Below are 15,785 nucleotides of genomic sequence, written 5' to 3' on the forward strand. Positions count from 1 at the left end.
TGGGGAGTATGGGGGGATATGGGGGGATATGTGGGGAATATGGGGGGATATGGGGAGATATGGGGGATATATGGGGGATATGGGGAGATATGGGGGATATGGGGTGTGTGGGGGGATATGGAGGGATATGGGGGGATATGGAGGATATAGGGGGTTGTGGGGGGGTATGGGGGGATATGGGGGGATATGGGGGGGATATGGGGAGGATATAGGGGGATATGGGGGGTATGGGGGGATATGGGGGGATATGGGGGGATATGGGGGATATGGGGGGATATGGGGGGATATAGGGGGATATAGGGGGGTATGATGGGGATATATGGGGGATATGGGGGGGATATGGGGGGATATGAGGGGGTTATGGGGGGATATGGGGGATATGGGAGGATATGGGGGGAGTATGGGGGGATATGGGGGGGTATGGGGGGGTATGGGCTGGATATGGGGAAATATAGGGGGGTATGGGAGGGTATGTGGGGGATTTGGGGGATATGGGGGGATATGGGGAGATATGGGAGGATTTGGGGGGATATGGGGGATATGGGGGGGATATGGGGCATATGGGGGGATATGAGGGGGGTATGGGGGGATATGGGGGGATAGGGGGGGGCAATGGGGTATATTGGAGGGGCAATAATGTGGGCTGGGTGGGCAATAGGGGATCTGGGGGGCACTGGGGGGATTAGGAGGGTAAATCGGGGGGTAATGGGGGCAATGGGGGGGTGGGAGGGCAATGGTGGCATATGGAGGGCAATGGGGAGGGCTGGGGGGGCAAATAGGGGGGTCTTGTAGGGCAATAGGGTGGTTGGGAGGGTAATGGGGGGGGTAGAAAGGCAATGGGGGGCTTGGGGAGGCAATGGTGGGGGTTGGAGTGCACTTGGGGGGCTGGGAGGGCAATGGGGGTGTTGGGGGGGCAATGGGGGGGGTTGGAGTGCACTTGGGGGGCTGGGAGGGCAATGGGGGTGTTGGGGGGGCAATGGGGGGGGTTGGAGTGCACTTGGGGGGCTGGGAGGGCAATGGGGGTGTTGGGGGGGCAATAGGGGGCATGGAGGGCAATGATGGGGGGGCAGTGGGGGGGTTGGGAGGGCAGTGGGGGGGGTGGGAGGGTAAATAGGGGGGATAGGGGAGCAATGGGGGAGTGGGAGGGTCATAGGGGGGTCTGGAGGGCAATGGGGGGGCTGGGGGGGCAATAGGGGTCTGGAGGGCACTTGGGGGCTGGGGGGGGCACTGGGGGGGTTAGGAGGGTAAATAAGGGGGGCAATAGGGGGGTGGGAGGGTAAATAGTGGGGGTGGGAGGGGAATGATGGGTGCTGGGGGGGCAATAGGGGGGTCTGGAGGGCAATGGGGGGGGTGGGAGGGGAATAGGGGGGCAATGGGGGGCAATCTGGGGGTGGGAGGGCAATTAATGGGGGCTCGGGGGGCAATAGGGGAGGTGGGAGGGTAAATAGGGGGGTAAGGGGGACAATAGGGGGGGTGGGAGGGTAATAGGGGGCTGGGGGGGAATCGGGGTGTATGGAGGGCAATGGGGGGGTGGGAGGCAATAATGGGGGCTGGGGGGGCAATGGGGGGGTCTGGAGGGGCGCTTGGGGGGGTGGGAGGACAGTAGGGGGGTCTGGAAGGCAATGGGGGGGGTTGGGAGGGAAAATAGGGGGGTAAGGGGGGCAATGGGGGATCTGGAGGGCAATAGGGGGGTAAGGGGGCAATGGGGGGATGGGGAGGGTAAATATGGGGGGGTAGGAGGGGCACAAGGGGGGCAGGGGTAAATGGGGGGTGGGAGGGGAATGGGGTGACTTGGGGGGCACTTGTGGGGCTGAGGGGCAATGGAGGGGGTGGGAGGGCAATAGGGGGGGCTGGGGGGCAATGGGGGGGTAGAATGGCAATGGGGGGGGGGGGTCGGAGAGCAATAGGGGGGTTGGGAGAGGCAATAGGGGGGTAAGGGGGGCAATGGGGGGGGTAGGAGGGTAAATAGGGGGCGGGGGAGGCAATAGTGGAGGTGGGAGGGCACTTGGGGGCGGGGGGTGCTGGGGGGGTTAGGAGGGTAAATAGGGGGGGAATGGGGGCAATGGGGGGGGTGGGGGGCCACTTGTGGGGCTGGGGGGCACCTGGGGGGGTTGGAGGGCACTTGGGGGTCTGGGGGGGGCAATAGGTGGGTAGGGAGGGCAATGGGGGGGGTGGGAGGGTAATAGGGGTGTTGGGGGGGCAATGTGTGGGTCTGAGAGGGGGCTGGAGGGATGGGGGGGCACTTATGGGGCTGGGAGGGCAACAGGGGGGTCTGGAGGGCAATGGGGGTGTGGGAGGGCAATTGATGGGGGCTGGGGGGGCAATATATGGGTCTGAGTGGGACTGAGGGGGGCTGGGGGGGCACTTGTGGGGCTGGGGGGCAACAGGGGGGGTCTGGAGGGCAATGGGGGGGTGGGAGGGCAATAATGGGGACTGGGGGGGCAATATATGGGTCTGAGATGGGCCTGGAGGGGATGGGGGGGCACTTATGGGGCTGGGAGGGCAACAGGGGGGTCTGGAGGGCAATGGGGGTGCGGGAGGGCAATTAATGGGGGCTGGGGGGCAATATATGGGTCTGAGGGGGACTGAGAAGGGGCTGGGGGGGCACTTGTGGGGCTGGGGGGGCACTTATGGGGCTGGGGGTCAATGGAATTGGGGGGGGATGTGGGGCTGAGCCGCTCGTCCCCAGGTGAGCTCTATGACCTGGATGCGACATCGCTGCAGCTCAAGGTGGTGAATTATGTGAGTAGGGGAGATCCCATAAAGGGCAAAACATTAATAGGGCCAGAGGGAACAGGGATCCCATATAACATGAGAAACCCCATAAGTGCCATCATAGGGTTCAGAGTGAACAGGGATCCCATATAACCTGAGAAACCCCATAAGTGCCATCAATAGGGTCCAGAGTGAACAGAGACTCCAAAAGAAACCCCATAAGTGCCATCAATAGGGTCCAGAGTGAACAGGGATCCCATATAACATGAGAAACCCCATAAGTGCCATCAATAGGATCCAGAGTGAACAGGGATCCCATATAACATGAGAAACCCCATAAGGGCCATCAATAGGGACCAGAGTGAACAGAGATCCCATATAACATGAGAAACCCCATAAGTGCCATCAATAGGGTCCACAGTGAACAGAGATCCCATATAACATGAGAAACCCCATAAGTGCCAGCAATAGGGACCAGAGTGAACAGGGATCCCGTATAACCAAGAAACCCCATAAGTGCCATCAATAGGGTCCAGAGTGAACAGGGATCCCATATAACACGAGAAACCCCATAAGTGCCATCAATAGGGTCCAGAATGAACAGAGACCCCAAAAGAAACCCCATAAGTGCCATCAATAGGGACCAGAGTGAACAGGGATCCCATATAACATGAGAAACCCCATAAGGGCCATCAATAGGGACCAGAGTGAACAGAGATCCCATATAACATGAGAAACCCCATAAGTGCCATCAATAGGGTCCAGAGTGAACTGAGATCCCATATAACATGAGAAACCCCATAAGTGCCAGCAATAGGGACCAGAGTGAACAGGGATCCCGTATAACCAAGAAACCCCATAAGTGCCATCAATAGGGTCCAGAGTGAACAGGGATCCCATATAAAACGAGAAACCCCATAAGTGCCATCAATAGGGTCCAGAATGAACAGAGACCCCAAAAGAAACCCCATAAGTGCCATCAATAGGGACCAGAGTGAACAGGGATCCCATATAACATGAGAAACCCCATAAGTGCCATCAATAGGGTCCAGAGTGAACAGGGATCCCATATAACATGAGAAACCCCATAAGGGCCATCAATAGGGACCAGAGTGAACAGAGATCCCATATAACATGAGAAACCCCATAAGTGCCATCAATAGGGTCCAGAGTGAACTGAGATCCCATATAACATGAGAAACCCCATAAGTGCCATCAATAGGGTCCAGAGTGAACTGAGATCCCCTATAACATGAGAAACCCCATAAGTGCCATCAATAGGGTCCAGAGTGAACTGAAATCCCAAAAGAAACCCCATAAGTGCCATCAATAGGATCCAGAGTGAACTGAGATCCCATATAACATGAGAAACCCCATAAGGCCATCAATAGGGTCCAGAGTGAACTGAGACCCCAAAAGAAACCCCATAAGTGCCATCAATAGGGACCAGAGTGAACAGGGATCCCCTATAACATGAGAAACCCCATAAGTGCCATCAATAGGGTCCAGAGTGAACTGAGATCCCATAAAGCCATAGAGCCCCATAAGCAAAACCTTCCATAGGGGAGAGGTTGGGGGACACACCTGTGCCCTATAGGGGACACCTATAGGGTGTCTGTGGGGTTTATGGGGTTTTGGGGGCGCTGACCCTATAAATCCCCTATAGCTGAAGCAGGAGACCCAGTCGTTGTGCTGCTGCCTATTGCTGGTGTCGGAGGACAATCATCAGCTCTTCTGCCAGGTGACCCCATATGGGCCCCACCCTATAAGGACCCCCATCCTATAAGGACCCCACCCTATAAGGACCCCATCCTATAATGACCCCATCCTATAAGGACCCCCACCCTATAAGGACCCCCACCCTATAAGGACCCCACCCTATAAGGACCCCCACCCTATAAGGACCCCCACCCTATAAGGACCACCACCCTATAAGGACCCCATCCTATAAGGACCCCAACCCTATAAGGACCCCATCCTATAAGGACCCCCACCCTATAAGGACCCCCACCCTATAAGGACCCCCACCCTATAATGACCCCCACCCTATAAGGACCAGCACCCTATAAGGACCCCCACCCTATAACGACTCCCACCCTATAATGACCCCCACCCTATAAGGACCAACACCCTATAATGACCCCCATCCTATAAGGACCCCCACCCTATAATGACCCCCACCCTATAAGGACCCCCACCCTATAAGGACCACCACCCTATAAGGACCCCAACCCTATAACGACCACTACCCTATAATGACCCCATCCTATAAGGACCCCATCCTATAAGGACCCCCATCCTATAATGACCCCCACCCTATAATGACCCCCACCCTATAAGGACCACCGCCCTATAAGGACCCCATCCTATAATGACCCCCACCCTATAATGACCCCCACCCTATAAGGACCACCGCCCTATAAGGACCCCCACGCTATAATGACCCCCACCCTATAAGGACCCCCATCCTATAAGGACCCCCACCCTATAATGACCCCCACCCTATAATGACCCCCACCCTATAAGGACCCCCACCCTATAATGACCCCACCCTATAAGGACCCCCACCCTATAACGACCCCCACCCTATAACGACCCCCACCCTATAATGACCCCCACCCTATAACGACTCCCACCCTATAAGGACCTCGACCCTATAACGACCTCCACTCTATAATGGCCCCTACCCTATAAAGACCCCCACCCTATAATGACTCCACACCTATAAAGACCCCCACCCTGTATTTACCCCCACCCTATAATGACCCCCACCCTATAACGACCCTATAACGACACCCTACCCTATAACGACACCCACCCTATAATGACCCCGACCCTATAACGACCCCCACCCTTTAACGACCCCGACCCTATAAGGACCCTCACCCTATAACGACCCCGACCCTATAACGACCCCATAATCTCGCCCAGGTTGTAGGGGATCGAGTGCTGGAGGAGGAGATCAGCTTCTCGGTGAGGGCCCTATAGGGCCGCTATGGGGTCACCGTTATGGGGTGGCTGCTATGGGGTGGCTGTTATGGGGTGGCTGCTATGGGGTGGCAGTTATGGGGTGGCTGCTATGGGGTGGCAGTTATGGGGTGGCCGCTATGGGGTGGCAATTATGGGGTGGCCACTATGGGGTGGCAGTTATGGGGTGGTATCTATGGGGTGGCAGTTATGGGGTTGCAGTTATGGGGTGGCCGTTATGGGGTGGCAGTTATGGGGTGGTAGTTATGGGGTCACCGTTATGGGGTGGCCGCTATGGGGTGGCAGCTATGGGGTGGCAGTTATGGGGTGGCAGTTATGGGGTGGCCACTATGGGGTGGCAGCTATGGGGTGGCAGTTATGGGGTGGCAGTTATGGGGTGGCAGCTATGGGGTGGCTGCTATGGGGTTGCAGTTATGGGGTGGCAGTTATGGGGTGGCCGCTATGGGGTGGCTGCTATGGGGTTGCAGTTGTGGGGTGGCTGTTATGGGGTGGCTGTTATGGGGTGGCCGCTATGGGGTGGCTGTTATGGGGTGGCTGCTATGGGGTGGCTGTTATGGGGTGGCTGCTATGGGGTCACCGTTATGGGGTGGTAGTTATGGGGTGGCAGTTATGGGGTGGCCACTATGGGGTCACCGTTATGGGGTGGCTGCTATGGGGTGGCTGCTATGGGGTGGCTGTTATGGGGTGGCTGTTATGGGGTGGCTGCTATGGGGTCACCGTTATGGGGTGGTAGTTATGGGGTGGCAGTTATGGGGTGGCCACTATGGGGTCACCGTTATGGGGTGGCTGCTATGGGGTGGCAGTTATGGGGTGGCAGTTATGGGGTGGCAGTTATGGGGTGTCCACTATGGGGTGGCTGCTATGGGGTGGCAGTTATGGGGTCACCGTTATGGGGTGGCAGTTATGGGGTGACCATTATGGGGTGGCTGCTATGGGGTGGCAGTTATGGGGTGGCAGTTATGGGGTGGCCGCTATGGGGTGACCATTATGGGGTGGCTGTTATGGGGTGGCAGTTATGGGGTGGCCGCTATGGGGTGGCAGTTATGGGGTGGCCGCTATGGGGTCACCGTTATGGGGTGGCTGTTATGGGGTGGCCGCTATGGGGTGGCAGTTATGGGGTGGCCGCTATGGGGTTGCAGTTATGGGGTGGCATTTATGGGGTGGCATTTATGGGGTCACCATTATGGGGTGGCTGCTATGGGGTGGCAGTTATGGGGTGACAGCTATGGGGTGGCCGCTATGGGGTGGCAGTTATGGGGTGGCCGCTATGGGGTGGCAGTTGTGGGGTGGCAGTTATGGGGTGGCAATTATGGGGTAGCAGTTATGGGGTGGCAGTTATGGGGTGGCCGCTATGGGGTGGCAGTTATGGGGTGGCAGTTATGGGGTGGCCGCTATGGGGCAGCAGTTATGGGGTGGCTGTTATGGGGTGTCCGCTATGGGGTGGCAGTTATGGGGTGACCATTATGGGGTGGCCGCCATGGGGTCACCGTTATGGGGTGGCCGCTATGGGGTAGCAGTTATGGGGTGGCAGTTATGGGGTGTCCGCTATGGGGTGTCCGCTATGGGGTGGCAGTTATGGGGTGTCCGCTATGGGGTGTCCGCTATGGGGTGGCTGTTATGGGGTCACCGTTATGGGGTGGCCGCTATGGGGTGGGGGGGTGTCGTTGTGTCCCCGACCCCATAAGCCGCCCTATATCTCGTCCCTATAGCTCACGTTCGGGCGCCTGGGGCAGGTGGTGGAGGATAAAAACCCCATAACCCTAAAGGACATCAGCCAGGTGAGTGACCCCAAAGCTGGGAGCTGGGGGGGGGTTATGGGGTCAGGCCCTATGGGGCGGCCCTATAGGGTATCGCTATGGGGTGGCCCTATAGGGTATCGCTATGGGGTGAGTCCTTATGGGGTCAGGCCCTATGGGGTGGACCTATAGGGTATCGCTATGGGGTGAGTCCTTATGGGGTCAGGCCCTATGGGGTGGCCCTATAGGGTATCGCTATGGGGTGAGTCCTTATGGGGTGGCCCTATAGGGTATCCTTATAGGCTGTCCCTATAGGGTATCGCTATGGGGTGAGTCCTTATGGGGTCAGGCCCTATGGGGTGGCCCTATAGGGTATCGCTATGGGGTCAGGCCCTATGGGGTGGCCCTATAGGGTATCGCTATGGGGTCAGGCCCTATGGGGTGGCCCTATAGGGTATCGCTATGGGGTGAGTCCTTATGGGGTCAGGCCCTATGGGGTGGCCCTATAGGGTATCACTATGGGGTGAGTCCTTATGGGGTGGCCCTATAGGGTATCGCTATAGGCTGTCCCTATAGGGTATCTGTATGGAGTGAGTCCTTATGGGGTCAGGCCCTATGGGGTGGCCCTATAGGGTATTGCTATAGGCTGTCCCTATAGGGTATCGCTATGGGGTGAGTCCTTATGGGGTCAGGCCCTATGGGGTGGCCCTATAGGGTATCGCTATAGGCTGTCCCTATAGGGTATCGCTATGGGGTCAGGCCCTATGGGGTGGCCCTATAGGGTATCGCTATGGGGTGAGTCCCTAGGGGGCGTCTCTATAGGGTATCTCAATGGGGTGAGTCCCTATGGGGTGTCTCTATGGGGTATCTATGGGGTATCCCTATGGGGTTTCTTTATGGGGTATCCCTATAGGGTGTCTCTATGGGGTATCCCTATGTGGTTTCCTTATGGGGTGTCCCTATGGGGTGTCCCTATGGGGTATCCCTATGGGGTTTCCTTATGGGGTATCCCAGTGGGGTTTCCTTATGGGGTTTCCTTATGGGGTTTTGTTATGGGGTTTCCTTATGGGGTTTCCTTATGGGGTTTTGTTATGGGGTTTCCTTATGGGGTTTCGTTATGGGGTTTCCTTATGGGGTGTCCCTATAGGGTATCCCTATAAGGTATCCTTTTGGGGTGTCTCTATGGGGTTTTGTTATGGGGTTTCCTTATGGGGCATCCCTATGTTGTATCCCAATGGGGTTTCGTTCTGGTGTTTCCTTATGGGGTTTTGTTATGGGGTTTTGTTATGTTGTTTCCTTATGTCCTCCCCCTTGTATCCTACAGGAGGAGCGTTCCCAGCTCTCGTCCCTGCTGGGCTCGGCGCTGACGTCGCTGCTGTGTGTCCCCGTCACCAGCCGGGCCACGGGCAGAGTCGTGGCGCTGCTGTGCGCCTTCAACAAGGCGGGGGGGGGCAGGTGGGACCCATAGACCCCATATACACCCCATATAAACCCTATAGAATGAACCCACCCCATAGAACCCCATATACACCCCATAGAACCCCATATACACCCTATAGAATGAACACACCCCATATAACCCCATATACACCCCATATAACCCCACATCCTGAGTGGTGGCGCTGCTGTGCGCCTTCAACAAGCAGGGAGGGGGCAGGTGGGACCCTATAGAAACCCTATAGCCCACCCCATAGAACCCCATAGAACCCCATAGAACCCCATATCCCACCCTATAGCCCACCCCATAGCATGAACCCACCCCATAGAACCCCATAGCCCACCCCATATAACCCCATATACACCCCATATGCCAAGTGGTGGCGCTGCTGTGCGCCTTCAACAAGAGGGGAGGGGGCAGGTGGGACCCCACATAACCCCATAGAACCCCATATAAACCCTATAGAATGAACCCACCCCATATAACCCCATATACAGCTCATATACACCCCATATACACCCCATATACACCCCATATCCCGAGTGGTGGCGCTGCTGTGCGCCTTCAACAAGAGCGGAGGGGGCAGGTGGGGCCCCATAGAAACCCTTATAACCCTATAGCCCACCCCATAGAACCCCATAGCATGAACACACCCCATAGAACCCTATAGCCCACCCTATATCCCACCCCATAGCATGAACCACCCCATATAACCCCATAGCCCAAGTGGTGGCGCTGCTGTGCGCCTTCAACAAGAGGGGAGGGGGCAGGTGGGACCCCATAGAACCCCATAGCATGAACCACCCCATAGAACCCTATAGCCCACCCCATAGCATGAACCCACCCCATATAACCCCATATAACCCCATATCCCACCCCATATCACCCCGTATACACCCCATATAACCCCATATACACCCCATATCCCGAGTGGTGGCGCTGCTGTGCGCCTTCAACAAGCAGGGAGGGGGCAGGTGGGACCCATAGACCCCATAGAACCCCATAGAACCCTATAGCCCACCCCATAGCATGAACCCACCCCATATAACCCCATAGCCCACCCTATAGCCCACCCCATATCCCACCCCATAGCATGAACCCCCCAAATAGGCCCCATATCCCACCCCATAACCTGACCCCCCATATACATCCCCATATATACCCCATATCCCACCCTCGATCCAACCCCATAGCATGACACCCCCATATACACCCCATATCCCCACCCCATATCATGAACCCCCATATAACCCCATATCCCACCCTCTAGCATGAACGCCCATATCCCACCCCATATCCCACCCCATATCCCACCCCACAGCATGACACCCCCATATCCCACCCCATAGCCCACCCCATAGCATGAACCCCCCAAATAGGCCCCATATCCCACCCCATAACCTGACCCCCCATATACACCCCCATATACACCCTATATCCCACCCCATAGCATGAACCCACCCCATATAACCCCATAGCCCACCCTATATCCCACCCCATAGCATGACACCCCCATATACACCCCATATCCCACCCCATATCCCACCCCATAGCATGAACCCCCATATACACCCCATAGCATGATACCTCCACCCCATAGCCCACCCCATATATTCCCCCCCCCCATAGCTTCAATAGTGCCCACCCCCCATATTACCCCCCCCCATAGTATCACTATTGGCCCCCCATGTTGGGACCCCCCCCCATAGCTTCAACATTGCCCACCCCCCCCATATTAAACCCCCCCAGTGCTGAGACCCCCCCCATATTACTACCCCCCCATAGCTTCACTATAGCCCCCACCCCATATTACCCCCCCCAATGCTAAGGCCCCCCCAATATATTGCCCCCCCCCACAATGCTGAGACCCCCCCCCATATTACCAACCCCCCCCATAGTTTCCCTATTACCCCCCCATGTTGGGACCCCCCCAATATTGAGACCCCCCCCATATTCCCCCCCCATATCTTCAATACTGCCCCCCCCATGTTACCCACCCCCCCATAGCTTCAATAGTGCCCCCCCCCATATTACCCCCCCCATTTATTGCCCCCCCCCCATAGCTTCACTACTGACCCCCCCAATGCTGAGACCCCCCCCCGTATAACACTGACCCCCCCATATTACCACCCCCCCATAGTTTCCCTATTACCCCCCCATGTTGGGACCCCCCCTATACCCCATATCCCCCCCCCATATTCCCCCCCCATATCTTCAATACTGCCCCCCCCCATGTTACCCATCCCCCCCTATAGCTTCAATAGTGCCCCCCCCCCCATATTACCCCCCCATTTATTGCCCCCCCATTTATTGCCCCCCCCCCATTTATTGCCCCCCCCCCATAGCTTCACTACTGACCACCCCCAATGCTGAGACCCCCCCCCATAACACTGACCCCCCCCATATTACCACCCCCCCCATAGCTTCATTATTGACCCCCCCAATGCTGACCCCCCCCCCCATAACACTGACCCCCCCCATTTATTGCCCCCCCCCATTTATTGGCCCCCCCCCCATAGCTTCATTTTTGCCCCCCCCAATGCTGAGACCCCCCCCCCATATTGCCCCCCCCAATGCTGACCCCCCCCCATAACACTGCCCCCCCCTTTCTTGTCCCCCCCACAGCTTCATTATTGCCCCCCCCAATGCTGAGACCCCCCCCTCATATAACACTGACCCCCCCCATATTACCACCCCAGCCCCCATAGCTTCATTATTGTCCCCCTCCCAATGCTGAGACCCCCCCAATATTGTCTCCCCCCCCATAGCTTCACTATTGACCACCCCCATGTTGGGACCACCCCAATATTGAGACCCCCCCCCATAGCTTCAACACTGCCCCCCCCCATACTGAGACCCCCCCCATATTACCACTCCCCCGCCCATAGCTTCATTATTGCCCCCCTCCCAATGCTGAGACCCCCCCAATATTATCTCCCCCCCATAGCTTCACTACTGACCACCCCCAATGCTGAGACCCCCCAATACTGAGACCCCCCCCATATTACCGCCCCCCCCATAGCTTCCTTATTGCCCCCCCAATGCTGAGACCCCCCCCATATAACACTGACCCCCCCCATTTATTGCCCCCCCCATTTATTGCCCCCCCCATAGCTTCATTATTGCCCCCCCCAATGCTGAGACCCCCCCCATATAACACTGACCCCCCCCATTTATCCCCCCCCATAGCTTCACTATTGACCCCCCATGTTGGGACCCCCCCCCCCATAGCTTCCTTATTGCCCCCCCCAATGCTGACCCCCCCCTATAACACTGACCCCCCCCCAATGCTGACCCCCCCCCCCTATAACACTGCCCCCCCCTTTCTTGCCCCCCCAGCTTCACGCCGTCAGACGCGCGCACCATCCAGCACTGCTTCTGCTACACGGCCACCGTGCTCACCAGCACATTGGCCTTCCAGAAGGAGCAGAAGCTCAAGTGTGAGTGCCAGGTGAGACCCATAGAACTACCCTATAGAACAACCCTATAGCACACCCCATAGCACACCCCATATAGTGCCCCATAGACACCCCATATACATCCCATAGCACACCCCATAGCACACCCCATAGCACACCCCATATAACACCCCATATAACACCCCATAGCACACCCCATATAACACCCCATATAACACCCCATATAACACCCCATATAACACCCCATAGCACACCCCATAGCACACCCCATAGCACACCCCATAGCACACCCCATATAACACCCCATATAACACCCCATAGCACACCCCATAGAACACCCCATAGCACACCCCATAGCACACCCCATAGCACACCCCATATAACACCCCATAGCACACCCCATAGCACACCCCATAGCACACCCCATAGCACACCCCATAGCACACCCCATAGAACACCCCATATAACACCCCATAGCACACCCCATATAACACCCCATAGAACACCCCATAGCACACCCCATAGCACACCCCATAGCACACCCCATATAACACCCCATATAACACCCCATAGCACACCCCATATAACACCCCATAGCACACCCCATAGCACACCCCATAGCACACCCCATAGCACACCCCATATAACACCCCATATAACACCCCATATAACACCCCATAGCACACCCCATAGCACACCCCATATAACACCCCATAGCACACCCCATAGCACACCCCATAGCACACCCCATAGCACACCCCATATAACACCCCATAGCACACCCCATATAACACCCCATAGCACACCCCATAGCACACCCCATATACACCCCATATAACACCCCATAGCACACCCCATAGCACACCCCATATAACACCCCATAGCACACCCCATAGCACACCCCATATAACACCCCATAGCACACCCCATAGCACACCCCATATAACACCCCATATAACACCCCATATAACACCCCATATAACACCCCATAGCACACCCCATAGCACACCCCATATAACACCCCATATAACACCCCATAGCACACCCCATATAACACCCCATAGCACACCCCATAGCACACCCCATATAACACCCCATATACACCCCATATAACACCCCATAGCACACCCCATAGAACACCCCATAGCACACCCCATATAGCACACCCCATAGAACACCCCATATAGTGCCCCATATAACACCCCATAGCACACCCCATAGCACACCCCATAGAACACCCCATATAACACCCCATATAACACCCCATAGCACACCCCATATAACACCCCATAGCACACCCCATATAACACCCCATAGCACACCCCATAGCACACCCCATATAGTGCCCCATATAACACCCCATAGCACACCCCATAGCACACCCCATAGAACACCCCATATAACACCCCATATAACACCCCATAGCACACCCCATATAACACCCCATAGCACACCCCATATAACACCCCATAGCACACCCCATAGCACACCCCATATAACACCCCATAGCACACCCCATAGCACACCCCATAGCACACCCCATAGAACACCCCATAGCACACCCCATATAACACCCCATATAACACCCCATAGCACACCCCATATAACACCCCATAGCACACCCCATATACACCCCATATAACACCCCATAGCACACCCCATAGAACACCCCATATAACACCCCATATAACACCCCATATAACACCCCATAGCACACCCCATAGCACACCCCATATAACACCCCATAGCACACCCCATATAACACCCCATAGCACACCCCATAGCACACCCCATATAACACCCCATAGCACACCCCATAGCACACCCCATATAACACCCCATAGCACACCCCATAGCACACCCCATATAACACCCCATATAACACCCCATATAACACCCCATATAACACCCCATAGCACACCCCATAGCACACCCCATATAACACCCCATAGCACACCCCATATAACACCCCATAGCACACCCCATAGCACACCCCATATACACCCCATATAACACCCCATATAACACCCCATATACACCCCATATAACACCCCATAGCACACCCCATATAACACCCCATAACACCCCATAGCACACCCCATATAACACCCCATATAACACCCCATAGCACACCCCATAGCACACCCCATATAACACCCCATAGCACACCCCATATACACCCCATATAACACCCCATATAACACCCCATATACACCCCATATAACACCCCATAGCACACCCCATATAACACCCCATAGCACACCCCATATAACACCCCATAACACCCCATAGCACACCCCATATAACACCCCATATAACACCCCATAGCACACCCCATAGCACACCCCATATAACACCCCATAGCACACCCCATAGCACACCCCATAGCACACCCCATAGCACACCCCATATCACACCCCATATAACACCCCATAGCACACCCCATATAACACCCCATAGCACACCCCATATAACACCCCATATAACACCCCATATAACACCCCATAGCACACCCCATATAACACCCCATAGCACACCCCATATAACACCCCATATAACACCCCATAGCACACCCCATAGCACACCCCATATAACACCCCATAGCACACCCCATAGCACACCCCATATAACACCCCATAGCACACCCCATATAACACCCCATAGCACACCCCATATAACACCCCATAGCACACCCCATAGCACACCCCATATACACCCCATATAACACCCCATAGCACACCCCATAGCACACCCCATATAACACCCCATAGCACACCCCATAGCACACCCCATATAACACCCCATAGCACACCCCATAGCACACCCCATATAACACCCCATATAACACCCCATATAACACCCCATATAACACCCCATAGCACACCCCATAGCACACCCCATATAACACCCCATATAACACCCCATAGCACACCCCATATAACACCCCATAGCACACCCCATAGCACACCCCATATAACACCCCATATACACCCCATATAACACCCCATAGCACACTCCATAGAACACCCCATAGCACACCCCATAGCACACCCCATATAACACCCCATAGCACACCCCATAGCACACCCCATAGCACACCCCATATAACACCCCATAGCACACCCCATATAACACCCCATAGCACACCCCATAGCACACCCCATATAACACCCCATAGCACACCCCATAGCACACCCCATATAACACCCCATATTACACCCCATATAACACCCCATATAACACCCCATAGCACACCCCATAGCACACCCCATATAACACCCCATAGCACACCCCATATAACACCCCATAGCACACCCCATATACACCCCATATAACACCCCATATAACACCCCATATACACCCCATATAACACCCCATAGCACACCCCATATAACACCCCATAGCACACCCCATATAACACCCCATAACACCCCATAGCACACCCCATATAACACCCCATATAACACCCCATAGCACACCCCATAGCAC

At 55.7% G+C, this 15,785-nt stretch overlaps 1 protein-coding gene across 1 annotated transcript in view; it reads left to right on the top strand.

Moving 5' to 3' along the window:
- The window catches only part of PDE2A (phosphodiesterase 2A), a 114,619-nt gene that overhangs the window by 55,957 nt on the left and 42,877 nt on the right, over positions 1–15,785 (top strand). Inside the window, exons 6-11 of the mRNA XM_085541716.1 lie at positions 2,690–2,742; positions 4,382–4,456; positions 5,647–5,688; positions 7,413–7,481; positions 8,764–8,894; positions 12,217–12,328. Of these exons, the coding sequence (XP_085397842.1) occupies positions 2,690–2,742; positions 4,382–4,456; positions 5,647–5,688; positions 7,413–7,481; positions 8,764–8,894; positions 12,217–12,328 (482 nt within the window). The remainder of the gene's footprint in view (positions 1–2,689; positions 2,743–4,381; positions 4,457–5,646; positions 5,689–7,412; positions 7,482–8,763; positions 8,895–12,216; positions 12,329–15,785) is intronic.

Source organism: Coturnix japonica, chromosome 1, assembly GCF_054131305.1.
Source record: "Coturnix japonica strain WE chromosome 1, WE-NBRP24, whole genome shotgun sequence".
NCBI lineage: Eukaryota > Metazoa > Chordata > Aves > Galliformes > Phasianidae > Coturnix > Coturnix japonica.